At 42.8% G+C, this 27,542-nt stretch overlaps 1 protein-coding gene across 1 annotated transcript; it reads right to left on the bottom strand.

The window, feature by feature from the left end:
• Positions 1-258: 258 nt before the first annotated feature.
• Positions 259-27,542, bottom strand: WIPF3 (WAS/WASL interacting protein family member 3). The gene is given in 7 exon segments (XM_064290107.1): positions 259-660; positions 4,377-4,478; positions 6,002-6,151; positions 13,793-13,961; positions 13,963-14,555; positions 15,650-15,781; positions 27,310-27,542. Coding segments are annotated over 7 exon segments (1,425 nt in total). The 5' UTR covers positions 27,488-27,542; the 3' UTR covers positions 259-559.

Here is a 27,542-nt window from a genome sequence, read left to right as displayed (position 1 = left end):
AGGGATGCTGAGCTTCTGTTTGGGGTGATGTAAAATTTTGAAAATGGACAGTGGTGATGGTGGCACAATATGGTGAATGTAATTCGTGTCACTGAACTGTACACTTAAAAATGGCCAAAATGGCAAATGATTTGTTATTTATATTTTACAGAAATAAAATTAAACAAGACCCCAAGGGTGCTGAAGAAAACCACATATTCTGTAGATGAGAGAGAACACTGCAATATGTTTCATACATGTTACAGGGCTTTTCACTTAGGGTCCCTGGGCCATCATAACCAGTGAAGAAATGGGGAGTGAATGGGGTGAATTTTGCGGGATGATTCTAAAGGGGTTCTGAATTGCCAAATTTGCTTCTATATGTGGTAGTGATTAAAGGGAAGCCCCTTTTCACTCTCCAGATTTTAAAAGTATGGGTGTTTTGTTCTAGCTGGAAACAAAGGTACACAAAATGGCTTTTCTTGAGGAAAAGGAGTCTGAGGAAAATTTTTAAGCTGCTAAGGAGAAAGTATACTCTCAATGTATCTGTGCTCCCTGAGGAGAATTCCTGGTTTTACATTCAGAGGCCTGAGAGACGTGTTACCTGAGAATTTCTTCCTTTGATGTCATCAGAGCCCTGCCCGGCTGCCTCAGCATGGACCCAGGGACCAGGTGTACGGCCTGAAAGAAAAAGGAACAATCTCACCATCTACTGGCCCAGGGACTGGGTGTATGCCTTCATGAAGGAACTTTAGCTAAGCTAACACTTAAAGAAACAGCAAAGGAACCAGGGTAACAGGAAACCATCAACCTGAAACCTTTGGGCTCCTTGACCTAGACTGTGTTTCCAGCCTGCTGTCTCCTATGTCAGAGACTGTGGATACAAAGGCACCATACCTAATATGCTGTGAGTAGAACAAATTATTAAGGCCTATCATTTAAATGAGAATGGCATGGGACCGGGCAGTGTTTTGTTCTGTCGTACATAGGGTCACTATGCGTCGGAACAGACTCGACAGTACCTAACAACAACAACATCTAAATGGGGTCCTTGGGTGGTTCAAATGGCTAATATGCTAGGCTACTAACTGCAAGATTGGGGGTTTGAGTCTTCCCAGAGGAGCCTCAGAAGAAAGGCCTGGTGATCTACTGAAAAATTAGCCATTGAAAACCCTAGGAAGCACATTTCTACTCTGACACACATGGGGTCATCACTGGGTCAGAACTGACTCAACGGCAACTGGTTCTGTCATCTAAATGAGTATTAAACACACACACACACACACACACACAAAACCAAACCTGTTGCTGTCGTGCCAATTCCAACTCATAGCAACCCTACAGGACAAAAGAGAAATGCTCCATTGGGCTTCTAAGACTGTAATCTTTACAGAAGCAGACTGCCACATCTTTCTCCCAACAACCTTTGGGAAAGCAGCTGAGCACTTAACCACTGAGCCACCAGGGCTCCTCAAATACATATTAAAAATTAGTGCTTCTTAATTCAAAACTTACCACCTTCACCTGACATGCTCATTTGTCCAGTACTCCCAGTATGCCAAACACTGTGCTTAGGATGGTTATAAAAGGAGTAAAAGGATCTGCTGACAGAAATCAGGCTTCTTCTGTTCCATGAGGATCTAACTAACTCATTCTCTAAAAAGTATTACGTTTAAATACGACACACATTGTAAAGCAAGCAAATCTTGTACTATCCTGCCCCCTCCCCCCCCCCGCAAAGGGATATCCATTTTGTGGTCAACCAATAAGAGAATGAGTACTGTAGACTTTGAGGATGTCCAGAAAGGATTTACGAACTTGGCTTGCCATTAAAGGCCAAGTGAGCCCTTTCAGGAATCTGATGCGTGAGATTGGATTATTGGCAGGACTGTGTAGAGCCACATGCATTGAAAGTGGCGCAGCTGGCCGCCATCTTTGAGCAGGGCACCGCTGTTTCTAACTCTGATCAAAATCCAATGGGCAAGAGATTTGGTTGCTATGCAACGTGTATGCTGCCCTTGCTTTTCTAAGACGGAGATTAGGTTTCTAGCAGGGCTTTGACCCATAATTTTTCTGGTTATCATTCCAGTTCACTTAAATTTTAAAATCTGGGCCTGTTCTGCTTTCACTTCTTTGGCCAAGAATGAACCAGGAAGAAAAGAACTCGTTCAAAGCCTTGGAGAACACACTCATCTGAAAGAACCAATACTGTCTCCCAGACAATGAAGAACTATAATCTCGGGGAACCAGGTCAATAGTGAGCAGGAGGAAATTGTAAGGAGAGATGTAATCAGACAGGCACATCAGAATCATATTAATATCGTTAACAAGGTCCTACACCGTGGCTCACCAGGATGACAGGAACAGGATAATTTAATTTTGCTAGGAGACAATTGAAGCATTTCATGTCCACCCATACCACATCAATCTAAAACAATATCTTAATTTTGAAATTGCAAATGCCCTTTCTAGTCAGCAGGATGTCAGTTCATTTAATAAGCTTTTTTAAAAGTTGCTCCTTCCTGAATGCCACGTTATTTTTGATGTGGGTACCAATTTGAACATTATTCTGAGATGAGGAGGAGCACAGCGCAGACTGCCAACAGCACCACCTTCCCAGAATGCTGTGTAGGGCCATGGACATAGTTTTTCTCCTATTCTCAGGCACCATGAGTTTGAAATACAGCTAACTTCATATTCAAACAAACGAAAAACTTGTTGCTCTTGAGTTGATTCCAACTCAGAGTGACCCTATAGGACAGAGTAGAACCGCTCCATAGGGTTCCCAAGGAGCGGCTGGTGGATTCAAACTGCTGACCTTTTGGCTAGAAGCCAAGCTCTTAATCATGACACCACCAGGACTCCAACTTCATATTAGAATGTATTGAATTTGAAGATTGAAGGCCCCATAGAACATTACTGAGTAAGGCTGGATAACATAAAGATTTTTAAGAATGGCTTTTCTGGGATGGTTTAAGACAAACCAAAATAAAAAAAGGATCAGCAAAATACGGCCAACATATCCAAATCCAGCCTGCACTTGTTTTTGTAAATAAAGTTTTATTGGAACACAGCCACGCCCTTTCATTTACATATTATTGATTGCTGCTTTTAAAAACATTAAAACAGCAAAGCTGAGTAGCTGCAACAGAGACCATATGGCTTGGAAAGCTTAAAATAGTTACTATCTGGCCCTGTACAGAAAGAGTTTGCTGACCCTTGGTTTAGGGTTGTTGTTAGGTGCAGTCAATTTCAACTCATAGAGATTCCATGTGACAGAGTAGAACTGCCCCATCGGATTCTCTAGGCTGTGATCTTTACCTCATCGGATCACCAGATCTTTCTCTTGCGGAGCAGCTGAGTGGGTTCAAACTACCAACCTTTTGGTTAGCAGCCGAGTGCTTAACTGTTGAGCCACCATGGTGCCTTTGGTTTAGGGTAGGGGCCTTACTCACATTGTTAGGTGGGGAACACCAACTCTCACCCATGATGACTCTGCTCACCTCTTCCTAGCCAACCCAGGGCAAGAGGAAGAGCCAACCTGATTGGGCCACACAGGGTGAGAACTGACTCATGCAAATGAGGAGCAGTTTCCCTGAGGGGTCAAGAAGCCACTCCTGCTTTGCTTCACTTCCTGTGTTCACGCCAGGAGGTTCTTGCCTTCCTGCCCTTTTGGCTCCTAGGGGCAGGCCAGCCTCTTCTTCTGCTCTTAAGACTGAATAGGTAAGGCCAGTGTAGAACCAAGTTTGAGAACTGTTGACCTAAAGACCTTGCCTTCTCCAAGGTTGACCAGAGCTCTGAATTGGGGGCTTTCAGGTTCTTCCCCAGCTATTAATGCAATGTTCCTGCTTCCCATTTTGTTGCTGTTTGGGTTGTTCATCTCTCCCTTCAAAAGCCCCAGGGTGCGTAGGGAAGCATGGTAAATTCAGCACCCCAATTCCACCCCAAACAGTTAACCCTGGTGTTCTGTAAAAGCCTCTGAATGAGCCCTGGGGATCTGGGCAAATGTTCTGAAATTTTCAGAAGCATGAACAGCACCTTTCATTCACTCTCCTGTGCCAAAAGACAGGCAGCATCCTCACATTTGTTGTTGCTGGGTGCTGTGGAGTCGACTCTGATTCATAGGGTTTCCTTGGCTGTAATCTTTACAGAAGCAGATCTCCAGGTCTTTCTCCGGCAGAGCCGCTGAGTGGGTTCAAACTGCCAACCTTGCTATTGTTAGCAGTCAAGCGCTTAACCTTTGTGTCCCCGGCACTTCTCATCCTCACAGTAGTGCAGGGCAATGGCCAGGTCATCCTTTATACAGTCTGCGGCCAATCAATGCACAGAGAACATCTACTTTTGGAGGGGCAGGAAAAACTAGCAGTCTTACCGGGGTGCGGGGGGCGGGTACTCACTTCTGGGGATCTTGCTGGGATAAATCTTCTGGCATGGCTTATATTCATCTGGAGGAGGAAAGTCTTCCACAGAATGGAACGTGAATTTAGACTCAAAGTCATCTGCAGACATGGGAAACGGTAAAGTTTATTCCAGTTACTGTGATGACTCAAGTTTTGGTAATTTCCAGGCACATATAGATGACTCTGACTGAATACACTGCTTTTTTGTTTGCCATCCCCTGTGCAAGGGTTTTAGTGGCAGGGCTGTTCTGCTCTTGATATCCATCCACCTTGATTTTTATTGGTTAACTAGGACAAAGGGAGCCAGGAAAGTGAAATCAGCAGACAGTCACGCCTCATCACCCACCTCCAAACTGACTTCCACCAGTGTCTGAAGGAAGCTGTCTAACTAGGGCAGCAGGGGCACCAGGCTCTCCAGGTCCCAGAGCTCAAGGTGGGGACCCTGGCAGCAACAAGCAGACCGGCAAAGTCCCAGTAGCATGAAGCACCCCCTGAACTCTTGCAGGGGGCTTTGCAAGGAGGCAGAGGGTGCAGAACAAGCAGTCATCTTGGCTGTGAGACAGAACACCGCCTGTGTCCAGTTTGGACCTAGGCTCCCCAAAGTCAATGAGTTCTGCCTGGAGCTCCTGATGGTGGGAGGGGAGGGGGCTTGTGGCCCTTTCACGGGCTGAGTCCCTGCTCTGTGGTCTGCTTCTTGTGTCAGACAGGAACCCAGCACACAGAAGGGACCAAAGAGTTTGTGACCATGTCTGACCCCAGCTGACTTTTCTTCCTACCACCTTATCTTTGCTCTAATTGTCTCCCTGCCTGGTGGGCCTTTCACCCGTCCCTTCACCTTATCCTAGTCACTCTAGTATTTCAGCTTATGAGTTGGTTTCTCCATTGGAGACAGACAGACAGACAGTTTAAATGTTTGCCTTCCTCCCACTATAATTACAGTTCTTGATTTTTAAGTCATTTGCCCTCCTTGTAAGCAGAGCTCTGTCATCTGACTCAGAAGGCTGAAGACTGGGCACTGGAACCACATAGGAGCCTTGAAAGAAACCCTATTTCTTTCTTTTTTTGTGTGCTTTAAGTGAAAGTTTACAGATCAAGTCAGTCTCTCACACAAAAATTTATATACACCTTGCTATGTACTCCTAGTTGCTCACCCCCTAATGAGACAGCACATTCCTTCTCTCCACCCTGTGTTTCCATGTCCATTCAGCCAGCTTCTGTCCTCCTCTGCCTTCTCATCTCCCCTCCAGACAGCAGCTGCCCAGATAGTCTCATGTGGCTACTTGAGCCAAGAAGCTCACTCCTCATCAGTATCATTTTCTGCTTATAGTCCAGTCCAATCCCTGTCTGAAGAGTTGGCTTTGGGAATGGTTCCAGTCTTGGGCTAACAGAAATTCTGGGGACCATGACCTCTGGGGTCCCTCTAGTCTCAGTCAGACCATTAAGTCTGAAGAAACCCTATTTAAAAGAACCTGGAGGTTATTCTGTGCTACAGTGAGCCTCCCATTCATCAAGAAGCATGCACCTTGAAATGACAGCTCACTCCATGACTGGTAAACTCTCTCCGGAGGCCAGAGGAAAACATGTCCTCATTGGAAGCCCTATAGACGGTGGGCTACACTTACCCATGATGTGCAGGCTTCCATTTCTCAGCTGACTTCCTGGCTGCTGGGTCGGGGTCCAGGCTGGGGCTTGCTGGCTCCTGCTTGAAAGCTCCGTGGTAGGTGATCTTGCAGGCGGGGCTGGGGGTGGATTTAGCTTCCCCCCACTGGTCCCTTATAGAGAAGATGATGGTACATTGAGAAACAGGAATGAGGATGGAAGGATGCTATACTATGTGAGTTATATGATATGGTGAGTAAAACGGTGGCCTGTATTTTTTTATGGAGCCACCCGTCTTGGGACTGAATCCTAGCTTTCCTGTTAGGGTAAGTAACATCACCTCTTTGTGCCTCAATCTCCTCATCTGTTAAACAGGAGTAATAACAGTACATACATCTCCTAGGACTGTTGAGATGACCAAATCAGTTGATTTAAGTCAAGTGGCATGCAGTAAGTGCTCAATGAATGTTACCTGCTGTGATATTATTAATGACAGTAGTAACCCTCATCAACAGATGCTACAGCCCATAGAAAGGGAGCCATTGCAGTTATAAGAAAGAGAATGAATAATCTGTAGTGAGGGCTCAGAAAGAGGTTAGCAGACCAGGTTGTCGAGGGCTTGTTCCCGCCCTCGTGTTTCTGTTCACACTGGTTCCCCAGCATTGCAAACACTCCCTTCTCCTTCCAGTCAATCCAAATCTACCCACCCACCAAGCCCCAACTCAAATCCTACCTTCTTCATCAAACCTTCCCTGATTACTCTCATGAGAGGCTCCCTCTCTCCTTTGCCAATTCTGTTCTGTATGGCTCATTTGGCAATTAATAACCTACTGTCCTGGCACATCAATTCAGATTTTCTGCTGTTGCTCATTTCTTAATGGCATTGCAAACTTCACTCTGCTTCTTGCAACAAAGGCAATTACACCACTATTACCTGTGCTGAGATGTTCACAATTACAACCTCTTTCTATTCCTCTCATCAGGCTGAAGCAGAAGTTACCCTCATTTTATACATGGAAAAACTAAGTTTAGTGTTCAAAGATATTGAAGAGGCCAGATAAACGTCCATTCCTAGCCTTGGGCTTACTGCTCTGGAGCAGGCAAAGAACCTGTGAAGCAGCAGCTGGCTGCCATTGCCCGCCGCCATTTTAGCTCCTTCCCTCCCTTCAGTTCTGCCCAACCTCCTTTCTCACTTCCAGCTTATGTCCTCCCCCTATTTGGCCTTCCCTTTTTAGATACCAAGATCCACAAGGAATTTCCTTGTTTCTAAAGGGACTAACTGGGTGGTGCGAATGGTTAATGAGCTCAGCAGCTAACTAAAAGGTTGGCAGTTCAAGTCCACCCAAAGGCTTCTCGGAAGAAAGCCCTGGTGATCTGCTTCCCCCAAATCAGCCCTTGAAAAACCCTATGGAGCACAGTCCTTCTCTGACACCTGGGGTTGCGCCGCGCTGGAATCAACTGTATGGCAACCGGTTTAAAGGGATTAAAGGAGCTAAAGACTGCTGACCCCCGCTCTGGATGAAAAGCTGCCCCTTCACAGGGTGAGGGAGAAGGAAGGGAGAAAACACTGCCCGATCCCAGCTACCTGCAAGCCCTGAACGCCTTGTCTCGTGTTCTCTTCATAACAATCCTATGAGAAAGGTATTATTATTCCCATGATAATATGGAAATTTTTTTTTCACACGATGGTCTCTATTTTTTACATGGCTGAGTTATAAATCCAGCCAGGGTGTAGGGATCTCATAATCTTTAATATGCATATCTGCAGGATCATGGTGACAGCTCCAAGCTGTGATCGACACACAAAACTTAGATTTATCCTATTTGGTCTTTAGGTAAATAATAAATGTTTTAAAATTGCCTAAATTTACCATTCTGAGCTGTTTCATTCCACTAGGAAAACACAAGTTTTTTTCCTCTCTTTAAAAATAATTAAATACCAAAATAGCTACACTTAAATAAATAATGCTATGATGATATTAAAAAAATTCACCATAAGGCCAAAGCCCTTTCTCTGTGCACGGCTGCTCAGCCCTGACCCCCAGTGCACTCTGGAATGACAAGAAAGACCAAAAAAAAAAAAAAAAAAAAAAACCCCATAAATAAGGTTCAAGAAAACTAAAAGTGAAAAAAAAACTGGCTTGAAGTTACACAGAAGTGAGTAGAGAAGACAGGATTTGAACTCGAGATGTCTCTGAATCCAAAACATTGTTCTTCTCACTACACCACAGAAATTTAAATCTCACAAGTGTCACGAGCACAAATCTTGCCTGCATGGTGACTAGTCAGGTGATCAAAACTTCCCCTTGTGATCAAAAACCTTGAAAATATTATTGTCTTTTGAACCAGGAATTCTTTTGGACCTTATCCTTTTAAAAAATAGCCCAACTTTAGGCTAAAGTTCCTACAAAAATGTATTTCCTGCAATATTATTCATCACAAAAAATGAAATCAGCTTCAATATCTAACACTAGGGATATGGTACATACTGATTATCATATTAACACACTTAAAAAAATTTTTTTTAAATAATTTTTATTGTGCTTTAAATGAAAGTTTACAAATCAAGTCAGTCTCTCACAAAAAATTTATTTACACCTAACTAATTACCCTCCCCCCAATGAGACAATGAGACAGCCCGCTCCCTCCTTCCAGTCTCTCTTTTCATGACCATTCTGCCAGCTTCTAACCCCCTCTACCCTCCCGTCTCCCCTCCAGGCAGGAGATGCCAACATAGTCTCAAGTGTCCACCTGATGCAAGTAGCTCACTCCTCACCAGCATCCCTTTCCAACCCATTGTCCAGTCCAGTCTATGTCTGACGAGTTGGCTTCGGGAATGGTTCCTGTCCTGGGCCAACAGAAGGTTTGGGGACCATGACTGCCGGGGTCCTTCTAGTCTCAATCATGTAGATTTTAGAGATCAGGTGCTGCTCAGAGATGTCGTAGCTGAAATTTTTTCCCAGTCTGTAGGTGGTCTTTTTACTCTTTTGGTGAAGTCTTTAGATGAGCATAGGTGTTCGATTTTTAGGAGCTCCCAGTTAGTTATCTGGTTTCTCTTCAGCATTTTTAGTAATGTTTTGGATTCTGTTTATGCCTTGTATTAGGGCTCCTAACTGACACTGGGCCATTGTCAAGTATCAGCTGCTCATATATGGATAGATTTATATCTGGATTCTCAGTTCTGTTCCACTGGTCTATGTGCCTGTTGTTGTACCAATACCAGGCTGTTTTGACTACTGTGGTTGTAAAATAGGTTCTAAAATCAGGTAGAGTGAGGCCTCCCACTTTGTTCTTCTTTTTCAGTAATGCTTTACTTATCCGGGGCTTCTTTCCCTTCCATACGAAGTTGGTGATTTTTTTCTCTATCACATTAAAAAATGTCGTTGGAATTTGGATCAGAAGTGCACTGTATATATAGATGGCTTTTGGCAGAATAGACATTTTTACTATGTTAAGTCTTCCTATCCATGAGCAAGGTATGTTTTTCTAGTTATGTAGGTCCCTTTTGGTTTGTTGCAGTAGTACTTTGTAGTTCTCTTTGTAGAGGTCTTTTACATCTTTGGTAAGATTTATTCCTAAGTATTTTATCTTCTTGGGGGCTACTGTGAATGGTATTGATTTGGTGATTTCCTCTTCGATGTTCTTTTTGTTGATGTAGAGGAATCCAAGTGATTTTTGTATGTTTATCTTATAACCTGATACTCTGCTGAACTCTATTAGTTTCAGTAGTTTTCTTGAGGATTCCTTAGGGTTTTCTGTGTATAAGATGCCATCTGCAAATAGAGATAATTTTACTTCTTCCTTGCCAATCCGGATGCCCTTTATTTCTTTGTCTAGCCTAATTGCTCTGGCTAGGACCTCCAGCATAATGTTGAAAAAGAGCGGTGATAAAGGGCATCCTTGTCTGGTTCCTGTTCACACGGGAAATGCTTTCAGGCTCTCTCCATTTAGGATGGTGTTGCCTGTTGGCTTTGTATAAACACCCTTTATTATGTTGAGGAATTTTCCTTCTATTCCTTCTATTTTGCTGAGATTTTTTATCATGAGTAGGTGTTGGACTTTCTCAAATGCCTTTTCTGCATCAATTGATAAGATCATGTGGTTTTTGTCTTTTGTTTTATTTATATGGTAGATTACATTAATGGTTTTTCTAATATTGAACCAACCTTGCATACCTGGTATAAATCCCACTTGGTCATGGTGGATTATTTTTTTGATATGTTGTTGAATTCTATTGGCTAGAATTTTGTTGAGGATTTTTGCATCTATGTCCGTGAGGGATATAGGTCTGTAATTTTCTTTTTGTGTGCCGTCTTTAGCTGGTTTTGGTATCAGGGATATGCTGGTTTAAAGAATGAGTTTGGGAGTATTCTGTCCTTTTCTATGCTCTGAAGTACCTTTAGTAGTAGTGGTGTTAACTTTTCTCTGAAAGTTTGGTAGAACTCTGCAGTGAAGCCATCCAGGCCAAGGCTTTTTGTTGTTGGGATTTTTTTTCATTACCTTTTCAATCTCTTTTTTTGTTATGGGTCTATTTAGTTGTTCTACTTCTGATTGTGTTAGTTTAGGCAGGTAGTGTGTTTCTAGGAATTCATCCATTTCTTCTAGGTTTTCAAATTTGTTAGAGTACAATTTTTTGTAGTAATCTGATATGATTCTGTTAATTTCAGTTGGGTCTGTTGTGATGTGGCCCGTCTCGTTTCTTATTCGGGTTATTTGTTTCCTTTCCTGTATTTCAGTCTGGCCAATGGTTTATCCATTTTGTTAATTTTTTCAAAGAACCAGCTTTTGGGTTTGTTAATTCTTTCAATTGTTTTTCTGTTCTCTAATTCATTTAGTTCAGCTCTAATTTTTATTATTTGTTTTCTTCTGGTGCCTGACGAATTCTTTTGCTGCTTTCTTCCTATTTGTTCAAGTTGTAGGGACAGTTCTCTGATTTTGACTCTTTCTTCTTTATGTATGTGTGCATTTATTGATAGAAATTGACCTCTGAGCACTGCTTTCGCTGTGTCCCAAAGGTTTTGGTAGGAAGGATTTTCAGTCTCATTGCATTCTATGAATTTCTTTATTCCCTCCTTAATGTCTTCTATAACCCAGTCTTTTTTGAGCAGGGTATTGTTCAGTTTCCAAGTATTTGATTTCTTTTCCCTGGTTTTTCTGTTATTGATTTCTACTTTTATGGCCTTATGGTCTGAGAAGATGCTTTGTAATATTTCAGTGTTTTAGATTCTGCAAAGGTTTGTTTTATGACCTAATATATATGATCTATTCTAGAGAATGTTCCATGTGCACTAGAAAAACAAGTATACTTTGCAGATGTTGGGTGGAGTGTTCTGTATGAGTCTATGAGGTCAAGCTGGTTGACTGTAGTAATTAGACCTTCCGTGTCTCTTTTGAGCTTCTTACTGGATGTCCTATCTTTTACCAAAAGTGGTGTGTTGAAATCTCCTACTATAATTGTGGAGGTGTCTATCCCACTCTTCAATTCTGTTAAAGTTTGTTTTATGTATCTTGCAGCCCTGTCACTGGGTGCATAAATATTTAATATGGTTATATCTTCCTGGTCAACTGTCCCTTTAATCATTATGCAGTGTCCTTCTTTATCCTTTGTGGTGAATTTAACTTTAAAGTCTGTTTTGTCAGAAATTAACATTGCCACTCCTGCTCTTTTTTTGATTGTTGTTTGCTTGATATATTTTTTTCCATCCTTCGAGTTTTAGTTTATTTGTGTCTCTAAGTCTAAGGTGTATCTCTTGTAGGCAGCATCACACTTAAAATTTTTAATGATCTGAGAAAATTGCTTTAATATTAAAAAATAGTATTTACCATGTAAATATGTAGATATATATAGAAAAAAAGAAATACATCCAGATATGACAGTTTTCATCTGCAAGTGATGCCATTATGGGTGATTGCGATTTCTTTCGTTTTATTTGCACTACAATAAGCATGTATTATTTCTATTTATTTATTTAAAAACAGAACCATTAAACACCTTATTAGGACAATTAACTGGGATGTCTCATGAAACCATGATCCTAAACCTCCAAATTGAGGAACCAAATCGTATGAGGTGTTTGGTTGTACATAAGCAGCCTCAGCAGCTACTCTTTCTGTTGCTGTTGTAAATATATCTCTCACACAGCTTCTGCCAACTCAGCTTTTACAGGTATACAACTTATTGACAGCAATTATAACAATCGGCTGTTATAACAATCCCTTAACCCATGGGATCTTTCCATAACCATTAACCCCACCTTTCCCCTCCCTCCCATCCTTGGTACCCACTACTAAACTTTGGTCTCTATAAATTTGCCTTTCTTGTTTTTTACATAATTGAAGTCACATGTATTACTTTTAATTCAGGGAAAAACATTTAAGAAATTTTCTGTATCAAAAAACCCTCTAAAAGACCAAGGAATATATATGTGTAGATGAGTATTAGATGTGTGTATGTGTGTGTCACATGAGCATATGAATGTTTGCATGTGTGGATGAGTGTGCCGTGAGGATGTATAAGGGCATGTGTTTATAAGTGTGTTTGGGTGTGTGCATGAGTATATGACAGTAGATGTGTGTATGTGGGTGTTTGGAGATGTGTATGCCTGTATCTATAATGTGTGTGAGTGGGAATGTGTGTGTAAGTGGATGTGTGTGTGAATGGATGTGTATATGTGGGGGCGTGTGTGGATGTATAGGATGTGTGCATGGCTGAACGTGTGCATATGGATGTGTGCGGGTGTCGACATGTATGTGGGTTTGTATATGGGTATGTTTGTGAACATGAGTATGTGGGTACGTGTTTGTATGGATGTGTGGGGGATGTGTGTTTGTGGATCTAAGTGTGTTGATGTGTGTGAATGGATGTGTGTGGGGGGTGTGTATGTGGGTTTGTATGTGGGTATGTTTGTGAATGTGAGTGTGCAGGGATATGTGTATGTGTGTGTGTGTATGGACGTGTGTGGGGGGTGTTTGTGGATATGGGTGTGTGGGAATGTGTGTGCTGATGTGGATGTGTGTGGACGTGGGGCACCAAAGGTGAAGGTAGTCATGGGTGTGTATGCTCATTCAAAGTCCACTTGCTGCTGGATATATGAAAGAATTATTCTTAATTTTGGCTCAAAACACAGACCCTCACTTTTCTCAAGTCAGCTGGGGGTTCTGCCAAAAATAAGGCAGCATGCTAATCCTGTCTACTGATGGCCCAAGCCAATTTTGGAGCTAGCCTAAAATAACTCAGGCAAAGATTCAACAGGAGGCTTTGCTCTGGAAACAGACTGCACCCACAGCCCCTCCATCACAGGACATAGATGTGGAGTCCGAGTGATGACAGTAGGAATAAGAACCCTGCTCTAGCGCTCACTGTTGCCAGGCTGGGCTCTAAGCACCTCACATGTGTGAACTTACTTAACCCTGACAACAACCGCATGAGGTATTGCTATTGTTATCCCTCTTTTACAGAGGAGGCAAAGGAAGCACAGAGAGGCTGAGTGATTATCCAGGGTCACACAGCCAGGAAGTAGAGAGGGAACCAAGGCCAAAATCCCTCATTTATAGGCTGCTTGATCTTGGACAAATCTTTTGGCCTCTCTCAGCCTTCCTGGCTCTAAAATAAGTGCCTCCAATAATAAAGTCCCAGACAGCTACAAGTTTTTACTGGGCTCTAGGAGGGGCATCAAGGTGTAATCCACCTGACGGCTTCCCATGCGGCTCAGAGGAGCCGGCTTCTGGCTGTGCCCTGAGCACTGCCATACTTACTGGCAAGAATCTAATGACAGTCTGATACCACTGCTCTTGGCCGGAAGAGGGCTGCTTACCTGGGCCTCGGCCATGCCTCTTCTTCTGCAGGAACTGAGGCCCTGGCGGGGCTGGCGGCGTGGGCAAGACCTGCACACTGGGCTTCTGGGGCTGGGCCTGGAGGCTGGGGGACTTGGGGGGTAGCGGCGGTGGTGCTTCGCTGCTGGTATTAGCACCTGGCAAAGGCGGGTACCGGCAGAGACCTTGGGGAGCATGAGGCGTAAAGGGGGAGTGGGGGTGGCAGAGGCGGTGGGGGCGGAGGAGCTGGAGGGGCCGGGGGCTCCCGCACATCTTGGTTGGGGCTCACAGCATCCACACTGAGCCCGGGATACCCACAGGGTGGGAGAAGGGGGAGCGGGGGAGGGATGGGTGGTAGGGGCAAGGGGGCTAGCTGAGGCTTCACTGCCTTGTCACTGAGACCTGAGGCTGGGGGCAGCGGGGGTGGGGTTGGGAGAGGTGGTGGTGGTGGTGGTGGAGCTGGAGGCGCCATGGTGGGCAGAGGGGGTATGCCCAAGGGGGGGTTCCCTTTGTTGGATGGGCCAGGTGGGGATACCAGCGGAGCTCTGGTGGGGGAGGATGGGGGCAGGGGTGGGGTTAAGGGTGGAGGAGGTGGAGGTGGAGCAGGCATGTTGGGGCGAGGAGGGACTGCCCGGGCAGTGCCATGTGCCTCGGAAGCATTTCCCAGTCGGGGAGATGGAGGGGGATTCAGTGGACCGCTGATGGTTTTGGTGGGAAGCCTGGGAGAAGGCGCTCGGGAGCCAGGGGCCAGCCCTGTCTTGCCACCTGGAAATGAAATGAGTTCTCAGTTAGCTCCGCAACAAAGGAAAGAGAAAGCCCAAGGGTGTGTGTTTGTGTGTGCGTGTGTGTGTGGCAATCCCTGACCCTCTCAACTCGATGTGAGGGAGCGGCATAGCGGACACATCTCTCCCTTCTTGTCCACCGAGAAGGCCTCAGGTGCAGCAGCCATTACACAGGAGGGCTGGCAGGCCACACAAGGCCCTGTTCAGTGTTAACATGCTGACCTCCTCCAGGACAAGCCCAGGCCAGGCCACCCCAGATTGTCTGCAGTGCTTACCAGCCCTCATTGGCCCATAGCCTCTGCATTTCCAAGCCCAGGGCACAGGACTGCTCTGACCTTCCCTTCCTCACCTCAAGGCCACTCCTCACTCTCATTCACCAGTACCCTCTACGCCAATTAGCCATTAGGTTCCAGTGTGGATTCTCAGGAGTACCGACCAGAAGCTCTCTGCTTAGAGGTTTTCCTCACAACAGCACTTTGCATACAAGGACTTCCTGTTTCTACATCGGGGGGAAGATTCAGGATTGTCTGAAGATAAAGGTAACTTAGGAGACGGTGGGGAGACACCCTGCACTTGGTGACCCAGGTCAAATGACCTTGAACCTTCTCGCTCCATTGCCTCTGGAAGTTCAAAGCCCCCTTTGTGCTCATTTCCAAGGGGATCACTGTTTCCTGGTCTGTTGGCTTCTTCACCCTGTAGCTCCAACATCTCAAACCCAACTAGAACTCCAGTGCCTCTTTTGATTAGGATTTGCATCCTCTGTCTATATTTCTCAGTCTGGGCCACTACTACAACATTGCAGGGCACTATGCATTTTTCTTTTTTATGCACTACAGCAAACCATTCTTGAGTTATTACAACGGGGCGATTTAAATGGGATGATGATTGAAAATCTACCTTGTGAACAATTCTGTGGTTTGGAAACTTCCAGAGCTTAGGCTTCCAAATACATGATTTCCTACTGTATGACTGTTCCCTGAAAGCAGGTCACCCACTGACATGTGAGGAGTGCCCAGCTGCTTCTACAAGTTAAAGGAGATAAAGATCACAAGGTGGCAGGTCTGGATTCTTTCTTACCTGCTGCATCCCTCTGGCCTGCTGGTCGTAACACAGGAAAGCCCCCAGCAAACAGATCTCCCAAGGCTGGGGGTGTGCTCCCACCTCTGGAGTTTGCAGAACCTCCTCCTTCTTTGTTGGTTCCCTTAGAATCTGAAAAAAGAGACAAGTGGATGAGGATTTGAGAGCAGAGCAGAGCAGCCAATTCCTATCTGTGGCCATGGTCTAACACTGCCCTTGGCGACCTTCCTATTCTCCCACTTCCAATGCTGCCCTTGCACCCAGGGTCTTCTCCAAGCGCTCTCTGCCTTGATACCCTGCAGTCTCATGGATCTAGGCCTGCCTGCAACACTCTCCGGTCCCACCAAGTGCTGACCATCAGTGGCCGGCCACCCTGAAAAGTAACCAAAACAAAGGGACCTAAATACTGCCATTTTGTAGGTGTCAATGGGGGGGAGGGGGGAGACAGGACGGGCAGTACCTTTCAAATTAGAAAATCCAAACATTATAGGTGTTGGGAGTCCTGGTGGCTCAGGGGTTAAAGCGCTGCTAACCGAAAGGTTGGAGGATCAAACCCACCAGCCACTCTGCAGGAGAAAGATGTGGCAGTCTGCTTCTGTAAAGATTATAGCCTTGGAAACCCTGTGGGGCGGTTCTACTCTGTCCTAGAGGGTCGTAGGCGTAGAATTGGTCCTATTTCCAACTTGGCTGTAGGAGACTAGACAAAGAAAACTCACAGATTCCATTCAGCCAGTAATTTTAACTTCTTGCCCACAGAGCCTTTACCAGAGCTCAGGCAGGAAGTGAAGGCCTTCAATGACTTCTGCCTCGGCATTTCCTTTTTCTGCCTCCACAGCTCTCACTTCACCAGCCCCTCATCTTCCCCTGCCCCTGCAGACAGCTACTATGGAATAGAAGGCTCATGAGACCCCGAGATGTGTCAACTAATCCCACCCTTCTGGGATGTGCGATTACCAACCCCAAACAATGAGAAGACACTTAGCTTCAACAAGAATCCTGGCAGAAAGTTTATAACCTGAGGCTAATACGCACTGAGGAATTAGCACACAGTGCCCACTGGTGGATGAATGTGGCTAGAGTATTTTGAGTATTAACATTATATTAGGAAATGATTGCTCCAATAAAATGGATATATCTGTTCATTGGGCCTAACCAATAAGATAGTAGGCCTAACTAGAAATGAATTTCTGTTGTCATCAATGTTCAAAATACCTCTTAAAAAATGTGTCTATCTTTGTGCATTAACATACATAATCATAGATTCCAGATACTTTCAAAATCATCTTTGAGAATTATCATCATGCACATCATTTCAAATATATTAATACCTTACACTGATAAATAGCTCTGCATATATTATTTCAAACTTCAACAATCTTGGCAAAAAAAACAGAGAACAGGTATTATTTATTTATTTTTTAAAAGGTAGATATAACTCCCATTTATTCTAGGTGGTATCTGTGTTCCCTCAGGTAAGACACTTGGTTGATTGAGTCAATTCTTTGGCTGATGATGGGTTTGTGTTTGGGAGACTGGACCAATGATTCTGCCCTTTCCTTCATCAGAAATATCTATTAAGTTCTGCGAAAATACAGTAAATGTAGATGGATCCAGGCTTCCTTATTTTTTTTTAATTGTTCTTATCTTTTCTTCTATTGTATTTTAGATGAGGGTTTACAGAGCAAATCAGTTTCTCATTAAGCAATTAATATATATATTGTTTTGTGACATTGGTTGCCACCCCCCGACGTGTCAACACTCTCCCCTTCTTGACCTTGGGTTCCCCATTACCAGCTTTCCTGTCCCATCCTGCCTTCTCATCCTTGCCCCTGTGCTGGTTGCCCATTCAGTCTCGTTTTGTTTTATGGGCCTGTCTAATCTTTGGCTGAACCTCGGGAGTGACTTCAATATTGAGTTAAAAAGAGAACAGGTATATTATCTCCGCCATTTTGCAGATGAGCAAACTGAACCTCAAAGAGGTTCACTAATTTTCCTGGCAGCAGAACCAGAACTCAAACATGTCACTGACCCTAGCACAGGGCTCCTTTTATTCCATCACACTGCAGAGAACTGCAGTCATATGACCCCACGAGACAGAATCGTGAATTTGTGAAAAACAAAATAAAATCCTTGCATTTTTTCATGTTGAGATTTAATTGTCTGTCACTGACTGTGTGGATTATGTTGAAACAGGGTAAGTGATCTCCCCCTGCATACTTTTTTTTTTTTTTAAATAATTTTTATTGTGCTTTAAGTGAAAGTTTACAAATCAAGTCAGTCTCTCACATAAAAACTTATATACACCTTGCTACATACTCCCAGTTACTTCCCCCCGCCATGAGACAGCCCACTCCCTCCTTCCACTCTCTCTTTTCGTGAATATTTTGCCAGCTTCTAAGCCCCTCTACCCTCCCATCTCCCCTCCAGGCAGGAGACGCCGACGCTGTCTCAAGTGTCCACCCGAACCAAGTAGCTCACGCCTCACCAGCATCCCTCTCCAACCCATTGTCCAGTCCGATCCATGTCTGACAAGCTGGCTTCGGGGATGGTTCCTGTAGTGGGCCAACAGAAGGTCTGGGGGCCATGATCACTGGAGTCCTTCCAGTCTCAGTCAGACCATTAAATCTGGTGTTTTTATGAGAATTTGGAGTCTGCATCCCACTGTTCTCCTGCTCCCTCAGGGGTTCTCTGTTGTGTTCACTGTCAGGGCAGTCATTGGTTGTGGCCAGGCACCATCTAGTTCTTCTGGTCTCAGGATGATGTAGTCTCTAGTTCGTGTAGTCCTTTCTGTCTCTTGGGCTCGTTATTATCTTCTGTCCTTGGTGTTCTTTATTTTCCTTTGATCCAGGTGGGTTGAGACTCATTGATGCATCTTAGATGGCCACTTGCTAGCATTTAAGACCCCAGACGCTACTCTTCAAAGTGGGCTGCATATGTTTTTTAATTATGAGATATATATGATAGAATATTTGCCATTTCAACAGTCTTAACACATACAATTCAGTGATATTAACTACGTTTTTCACGTTGTTCAGCCATCATCACTATCTGTTTCCAAATTTCCCATCACCTTTAACAGAAGCTCAGTGTCCCCTAAACAATGAGTCCCCGTTTTCCCTTCCCTCCCACCTGCCTGACTACTCCTTGTCACCTCTAATAAACTTTGGTCTGTACTCACAATAAGTGGTCTTTAAAAGTTACCTCATGGAGTGGGGCCAAGATGGCTGAATAGGTGGAAACTACTGTGGATCCTTCTTGCAACAAAGACTTGGAAAAACAAGTGAATCGATCACATACATGACAATCTACGAACCCTGGCCATCAAACACAGAACTAAAGAGTTGACCTGAGTGACAGGGGAGCAAAAAGCTGCATCCTGAAGCAGCAACTGCTTCTGGAACCAGCGTCCCACACCAAAGCCTTGAGCCCTCACGGTTCCCTGGTGCTGAGTGGTGGGGCTGATTGTGGCTTACTGAGATGGGGCAAGCACGGGACACGGCCCTAACCCCTAACCCCCGGGGTAACCTTGGTAGAGACTCAGCCAGCTCAAGAAGGCTGCACACTGACGAGGCTGACAAGAGAACGAGCAACCATGGGGAAGCAGCGACTGTATTTGGAGCCTGGAGCCAGCACGCTAGTCAGAAAACCTTGGTGCCGGGCTTTGCACTAAGTGCAGAGGAGCTGAGCACACCTTCCTGAGACGGCACAAGCATGGGACACAGGCCTGACCCTCGGGGGCAATCTCGAGCCAGCCAGCACACAGTCATCACCAAGCAAGATAAGTAATTTTGTCTATATTCCTGGGTGCTACTGCCTCCTATCTATCTGATCCCTCCCCTCCCTGCCCCAGGTGGCTTCATAAACATTGGAATTTCCTGGGCCAGGGACTGAAGTGCTCTTCAGGTTTTTTTTTTTTCTCTCCTAACCCATTCTCCTGGCCTGAGAGAAGCAGCTACAAACAACCCAGGGATGAAAAATCCTTCCCTGACTTCCCTAAACTAGAATAAAAATACAGAACCAGCTCCAGCCAAGCATATGAGATCCACAGTCTTTGGCTTTCATCCCTACAGGGAACAAGGTGGCTATTATAATGCAAAGGCAATTCTGATGATGATCTGACTGTAATTGTTTTAGCAGAGCACTGGAAAGACAAGTTTTCCAGGTCTGATAGCTCTACCTATTAAACAGAGCCCTCATTGATCCACAATGGGGAACTGAGGGCTGAAGCTCCACCCAAACCACCTAACCACCTGCCAAAGGGGTCTGAGGATACTGACGCCTACCAGTCTTTAGAGGTACAAGCATTGGGTGCCTAAGGTACAGCCGCAGAGCCCACCCACCAAAGTGCTTTAGGAATAGAGACACACCTACCTCATTGGCACCTGGGGGAATGCTGTCAGCATCCTGACCTCCTTGGAGTGTGACCCCCTGCTGCTACTAGAATCTGGTGCACACAACTATCACCACTACTCCTCTAAGTTAATAGGTAGGAGTCTACACCACACACTTGGTGACCCAAATCCGAACACCTAAGCTGATTCTATTCAAGAATAGTGAATGGACTCTTAGGGCTTATATATCTGGTAATAGCCCAAACCAGGTGGTAATAGGACATAAGTGATTCAAAGGTTACAACAATCAAGACAGCACAATCTAGTAGCCCATCTGGGTATAATGAAACAAAACAAAACAAGATAAGACTCAGTGAGCAAATATAAAATAAATCATTACAATATCTTATAGATGGCTGGGAGACAGCAGTCAATATCAAATCACATAAAGAAGCAGACCATGATTGCTTCTACAAATCCCCAAATTAAAGAATCCAAATCTTTCCCAAATGAAGATACAGTCCTGGAATTGCCAGATGCAGAATATAAAAAACTAATTTACAGAATGCTTCAAGACATCAGGGATGACCTCAGAAATGAAATAAGGCAATCTACAGAAAAAGCCAAGGAACACACTGATAAAGCAGTTGAAGAAATAAAAAAGATTATTCAAGAACATACTGGAAAAATTAATAAGCTCCAAGAATCCATAGAAAGACAGCATTCAGAAATCCAAAAAATTAACAGTAAAATTACAGAATTAGACAACTCAGGAGGAAGTCAGAGGAGCAGAATCTAGGAATTGGAATGCAGAGTGGGGGAGTGGGAGGATAAGACAATTGACACTAATATAGTTGAAGAAAAATCAGATAAAAGAATTAAAAAAAAATGAAGAAACCCTAAGAATCCTGTGGGACTCTATCAAGAAGAATAACTTGTATGTGATTTGAGTTCCAGAACAGGGAGGGAAAACAGAAAATACAGAGAGAATAATTGAAGATCTGTTGGCAGAAAACTTCCCTGGCATCATGAAAGACGAAAGCATATCTATCCAAGATGCTCATCGAACCCCATGTAAGACTGATCCAAAAAGAAAATCACCAAGGCATATTCTCATCAAATGTGCGAAAACCAAAGATAAAGAGAAAATTTTAAAAGCAGCCAGGGACAAAAGAAAAGTCACCTACAAAGGATAATCAATAAGAATAAGTTCAGACTACTCAGCAGAAACCATGCAGGCAAGAAGGCAACGCGATGACATATATAGAGCACTGAAGGAGAAAAACCGCCAGCCAAGAATCATATATCCAGCAAAACTTTCTCTCAAATATGAAGGTGAAATTAAAATATTTACAGATAAACACAAGCTTAGAGAATTTGCAAAAACCAAACCAAAGCTACAAGAAATACTAAAGGAAATTGTTTGGTCAGAAAATCAATAATATCAGATACCAACACAACACAAGGTCACAGAACAGAACATCCTGCTATCAACTGAAATAGGGAAATCACAAAAACCAAATAAGATTAATTTTAAAAAGAAAAAAATGCTTAAAACAGGGAATCATTGAAGTCATTACATAAAAGATTACAATAATCAAAAACAGGGACTAAAAACAGGAGGTATAGATCTTCCATATGGAGAGGAAAACAAGGCAATATAGAATGATACAAGTTAGGTTTTTACTCAGAAAAAAAGGGGTAAATATTAAGGTAACCACAAAGAGGTCTAACAATTCCATAATTCAAACTAAAAACCAAGAAAAACATAACGACTCAGCAAACATAAATTCAACTACTATGAAAATAAGGAACACACAATTTACAAAGAAAAACTTCTCAGCACAAAAAAGTAAGTGGAAAAATGAAATTGTCAACAACACACACAAAAAGGCATCACTAAACTCATACTTATCTATAATTACGCTGAATGTAAATGGACTAAATGCACCAATAAAGAGACAGAGTCTCAGACTGCATAAAGAAACATGATCCATCTATATGCTGCCTACAAGAGACACACCTTAGACTTAGAGACACAAACAAACTAAAACTCAAAGGATGAAAAAAATATATCAAGCAAACAACAATCAAAAAACAGCAGGAGTGGCAATATTAATTTCTGACAAAATAGATTTTAAAGTTAAACCCACCATAAAGGATAAACAAAGACACTACATAATGATTAAAGGCACAATTGACCAGGAAGATATAACCATATTAAATATTTATGCACCCAATGACAGGGCTGCAAGATGCATAAAACAAACTTTAACAGAATTGAAAAGTGAGATAGACACCTCCACAATTATAGTAGGAGACTTCAACACCACTTTTGGAGAAGGATAGGACTTCCAGTAAGAAGCTCAATAGAGACACGGAAGATCTAAATGCCACAATCAACCAACTTGACCTCAAAGACATACAGAACATTCCACCCAACAGCTGCAAAGTATACTTTTTTTTTCTAGTGCACATGGAACATTCTCTAGAATAGATCACATATATTAGGTCATAAAACAAACCTTTGCAGAATCCAAAACATTGAAATATTACAAAGCATCTTCTCAGACCATAGGCCATAAAAGTAGAAATCAATAACAGAAAAACCAGGGAAAAGAAACCAAATACTTGGAAACTGAACAATACCCTGCTCTAAAAAGACTGGGTTATAGAAGACATTAAGGAGGGAATAAAGAAATTCACAGAATGCAGCGAGAATGAAAACACTTCCTATCAAAACCTCTGGGACACAGCAAAAGCAGTGCTCAGAGGTCAATTTATATTGATAAATGCACGCATACGTAAAGAAGAAAGAGCCAAAATCAGAGAACTGTCCCGACAACTTGAACAAATAGAAAGTGAGCAACAAAAGAATCCATCAGGCACCGGAAGAAAACAAATAATAAAAATTAGAGCTGAACTAAATGAGTTAGAGAACAGAAAAACAATTGAAAGAGTTAACAAACCCAAAAGCTGGTTCTTTGAAAAAATTAACAAAATTGATAAACCATTGGCCAGACTGACTAAAGGAATACAGGAAAGGAAACAAATAACCCGAATAAGAAACGAGATGGGCCACATCACAACAGACCCAACTGAAATTAAAAGAATCATATCAGATTATTACGAAAAATTGTACTCTAACAAATTTGCACACCTAGAAGAAATGGATGAATTCCTAGAAAAACACTACCTACCTAAACTAACACAATCAGAAGTAGAACAACTAAATAGACCCATAACAAAAAAAGAGATTGAAAAGGTAATCAAAAAACTCCCAACAAAAAAAAGCCCTGGCCCAGACGGCTTCACTGCAGAGTTCTACCAAACTTTCAGAGAAGAGTTAACACCACTACTACTAAAGGATTTCAAAACATAGAAAATGATGGAATACTACCTAACTCATTCTATGAAACCAGCATATCCCTGATTCCAAAACCAGCTAAAGACGGCACACAAAAAGAAAATTACAGACCTATATCCCTCACGGACATAGATGCAAAAATCCTCAACAAAATTCTAGCCAATAGAATTCAACAACATATCAAAAAAATAATCCACCATGACCAAGTGGGATTTATACCAGGTATGCAAGGTTGGTTTAATATTAGAAAAACCATTAATGTAATCCACCAGATAAATAAAACAAAAGACAAAACCCACATGATCTTATCAATTGATGCAGAAAAGACATTTGACAAAGTCCAACACCCACTCACGATAAAAACTCTCAGCAAAATAGGAATAGAAGGAAAAATCTTCAACATAATAAAGGGCATTTATACAAAGCTAACAGCCAACATCATTCTAAATGGAGAGAGCCTGAAAGCATTTCCCCTGAGAACGGGAACCAGACAAGGATGCCCTTTATCATCACTCTTATTCAACATTGTGCTGGAGGTTTTAGCCAGAGCAAGTAGGCTAGACAAAGAAATAAAGGGCATCCAGATTGGCAAGGAAGAAGTAAAATTATGTCTGCAGATGACATGATCCTATACACAGAAAACCCGAAGGACTCCTCAAGAAAAGTACTGAGACTAATAGAAGAGTTCAGCGGAGTTTCAGGTTACAAGATAAACATACAAAAATCACTTGGATTCCTCTACATCAACAAAAAGAACATCGAAGAGGAAATCACCAAATCAATACCATTCACAGTAGCCCCCAAGAAGATAAAATACTTAGGAATAAATCTTACCAAAGATGTAAAAGACCTCTACAAAGAGAACTACAAAGTACTACTGCAACAAACCAAAAGGGACCTACATAACTGGAAAAACATACCTTGCTCTTGGACAGGAAGACTTAACATAGTAAAAATGTCTATTCTACCAAAAGCCATCTATACATACAATGCACTTCCGATCCAAATTCCAATGACATTTTTTAATGTGAGGGAGACATAAATCACCAACTTCATATGGAAGGGGAAGAAGCCCCAGATAAGTAAAGCATTACTGAAAAAGAAGAACAATGTGGGAGGCCTCACTCTACCTGATTTTAGAACATATTATACAGCCACAGTAGTCAAAACAGCCTGGTACTGGTATAACAACAGGCACATAGACCAATGGAACAGAATTGAGAACCCAGATATAAATCCATCCACATATGAGCAGCTGATATTTGACAAAGGCCCAGTGTCAGTTAATTGGGGAAAAGATAGTCTTTTTAACAAATGGTGCTGGCATAACTGGATATCCATTTGCAAAAAAATGAAACAGGACCCATACCTCACACCATGCACAAAAACTAACTCCAAGTGGATCAAGGACCTAAATATAAAGACTAAAACGATAAAGATCATGGAAGAAAAAATGGGGACAACGTTAGGAACCTTAATACAAGGCATAAACAGAATACAAAACATTATTAAAAATGATGAAGAGAAACCAGATAACTGGGAGCTCCTAAAAATCAAATACCTATGCTCATCTAAAGACTTCACCAAAAGAGTAAAAAGACCACCTACAAATTGGGAAAAAATTTTCAGCTATGACATCTCCGACCAGCGCCTGATCTCTAAAATCTATATGATTCTGTCAAAACTCAACCACAAAAAGACAAACAACCCACTCAAAAATTGGGCAAAGGACATGAACACGCACTTCACTAAAGAAGATATTCAGGCAGCTAACAGATACATGAGAAAGTGCTCTCGATCATTAGCCATTAGAGAAATGCAAATTAAAACTACGATGAGATTCCATCTCACTCCAACAAGGCTGGCATTAATCCAAAAAACACAAAATAATAAATATTGGAGAGGCTGTGGAGAGATTAGAACTCTTATAGACTGCTGGTGGGAATGTAAAATGGTACCACCACTTTGGAAATCGATCTGGGGTTTCCTTAAAAAGTTAGAAATAAAACTACCATACAACCCAGAAATCCCACTCCTCGGAATATATCCTAGAGAAATAAGAGCCTTTACACAAACAGATATATGCACACCCATGTTTATTGCAGTACTGTTTACAATAGCAAAATGCTGGAAGCAACCGAGGTGTCCATCAACAGATGAATGGGTAAATAAATTATGGTATATTCATACAATGGAATACTACGCATCAATAAAGAACAGTGAGGAATCTGTGAAACATGGAGGAACCTGGAAGCCATTATGCTGAGTGAAATTAGTTAGATGCAAAAGGACAAATATTGTATAAGACCACTATTATAAGATCTTGAGAAATAGTATAAACTGAGAAGAACACATTCTTTTGTGGTTACGAGAGAGGGGAGGGAGGGAGGGTGGGAGAGGGTTATTTACTGATTAGATAGTAGATAAGAACTACTTTAGGTGAAGGGAAGGACAACACTCAATACACGGAAGGTCAGCTCAACTGGACTGGACCAAAAGCAAAGAATCTCCTGAATAAACTGAATGCTTCGAAGGTCAGCAGAGCAAGGGCAGGAGTTTGGGGACTATGGCTTAAGGGGACTTCTAAGTCAATTGGCAAAATAAATTCTATTAAGAAAACATTCTGCATCCCACTTTGAAGTGTGGCGTCTGGGGTCTTAAATGCTAACAAGCGGCCATCTGAGCTGCATCAATGAGTCTCAACCCACCTGGATCAAAGGAGAATGAAGAACACCAAGGTCACAAGGTAATTATGAGCCCAAGAGACAGAAAGGGCCACATGAACTAGAGACTTACATCATCCTGAGACCAGAAGGTATCTGGCCACAACCGTTGACTGCCCCGACAGGGGAGCACAACAGAGAACCCCTGAGGGAGCAGGAGAACAATGGGATGCAGACCCCAAATCCTCATAAAAAGACCAGACTTAATGGTTTGACTAAGACTAGAAGAATCCCTGCAGTCATGGTCCCCAAACCTCCTGTTGGCCCAGGACAGGAACCATTCCCGAAGACAACTCATCAGACATGGATTGGACTGGACAATGGGTTGGAGAGAGATGCTGATGAAGAGTGAGCTACTTGTATCAGGTGGACACTTGAGACTGTGTTGGCATCTCCTGTCTAGAGGGGAGATCTGGAGGGTAGAGGGGGTTAGAAACTCGCAAAACGGTCACGAAAGGATAGACTGGAAGGAGGGAGTGGGCTGACTCATTAGGGGGAGAGTAAGTGGGAGTATGTAGTAAGGTGTATATAAGTTTATATGTGAGAGACTGACTTGATTTGTAAACGTTCACTTAAAGCACAATAAAAATTATTTAAAAAAAAGTTACCTCATGATGGATAAACAAAATACCGTGTATGTGTACAACGGTGCATTAGTCAGTCCTATAAAGGAATGAAGTACTGAAACATGCTACAACATGGATGAACCTTGAAAACATTATGCTGAGTGAAAGAAGTCAGACACAAAAGACTACTATGTGATTCCATGTATACGAAACGTTCCCAACAGTCGAATTCATAGAGACAGAAACAGGTTCCGTGGTTGCCAGGGGCTGGGAAGAGGGGAAGGTGAGGAATAACTTTTAATGGGAATGGGGTTTGCTTTGGGGTAAAAAAAATGTTCTGGAACTAGATAGCAGTGATGATTGTACAACATTGTCATGTACGAAACACCATTGACTTGTACACTTTAAGAAAGTGGATTTGATGTTACATGTACTTTACCACAATAAAAAAAAAAAAACAGTTACCCCACCATGGAGATATTTTTTAGTGTTTGAAAGTGATGGGAGATACATGATAAACCATCTATGAGACCCGGAAGGGAAGCTCGGTTTCTCTGGCCCCCCAGCCTATGCACTGACAGGCCTAATATGTACTGATGTGTGTCCCAGTAACAAACGTAGCCCCCGGCTTGTCTCCTTAGCTGACAGTCGCCTGGCCAACTTGCTCACTTACTCTCGATTTGTGGGGCACTGCGGTCATTGATCTGTGTGACTTTTCGTAGGCGAGCTCCTTGCTGGATATCAGCCAACAATGCACTCCGACCTTTTGGATCTGTGTTTCTCAAGCTGGAAGCGTCTGTGCTTACCTGTAAGGGAATAAGATGGATTGTACTATAATTTGCATATAACATTTGCAGATAAGCAAAATGTCCTGTCCACTATTTTTCCTCCCTTAGTTCTCTGCCC

This window comes from Loxodonta africana, chromosome 8 (genome assembly GCF_030014295.1).
Source record: "Loxodonta africana isolate mLoxAfr1 chromosome 8, mLoxAfr1.hap2, whole genome shotgun sequence".
In the NCBI taxonomy this organism is placed as follows: domain Eukaryota; kingdom Metazoa; phylum Chordata; class Mammalia; order Proboscidea; family Elephantidae; genus Loxodonta; species Loxodonta africana.
Note: the sequence above shows the minus strand (reverse complement) of the source record. Positions and strands in the feature narration are given on the sequence as shown.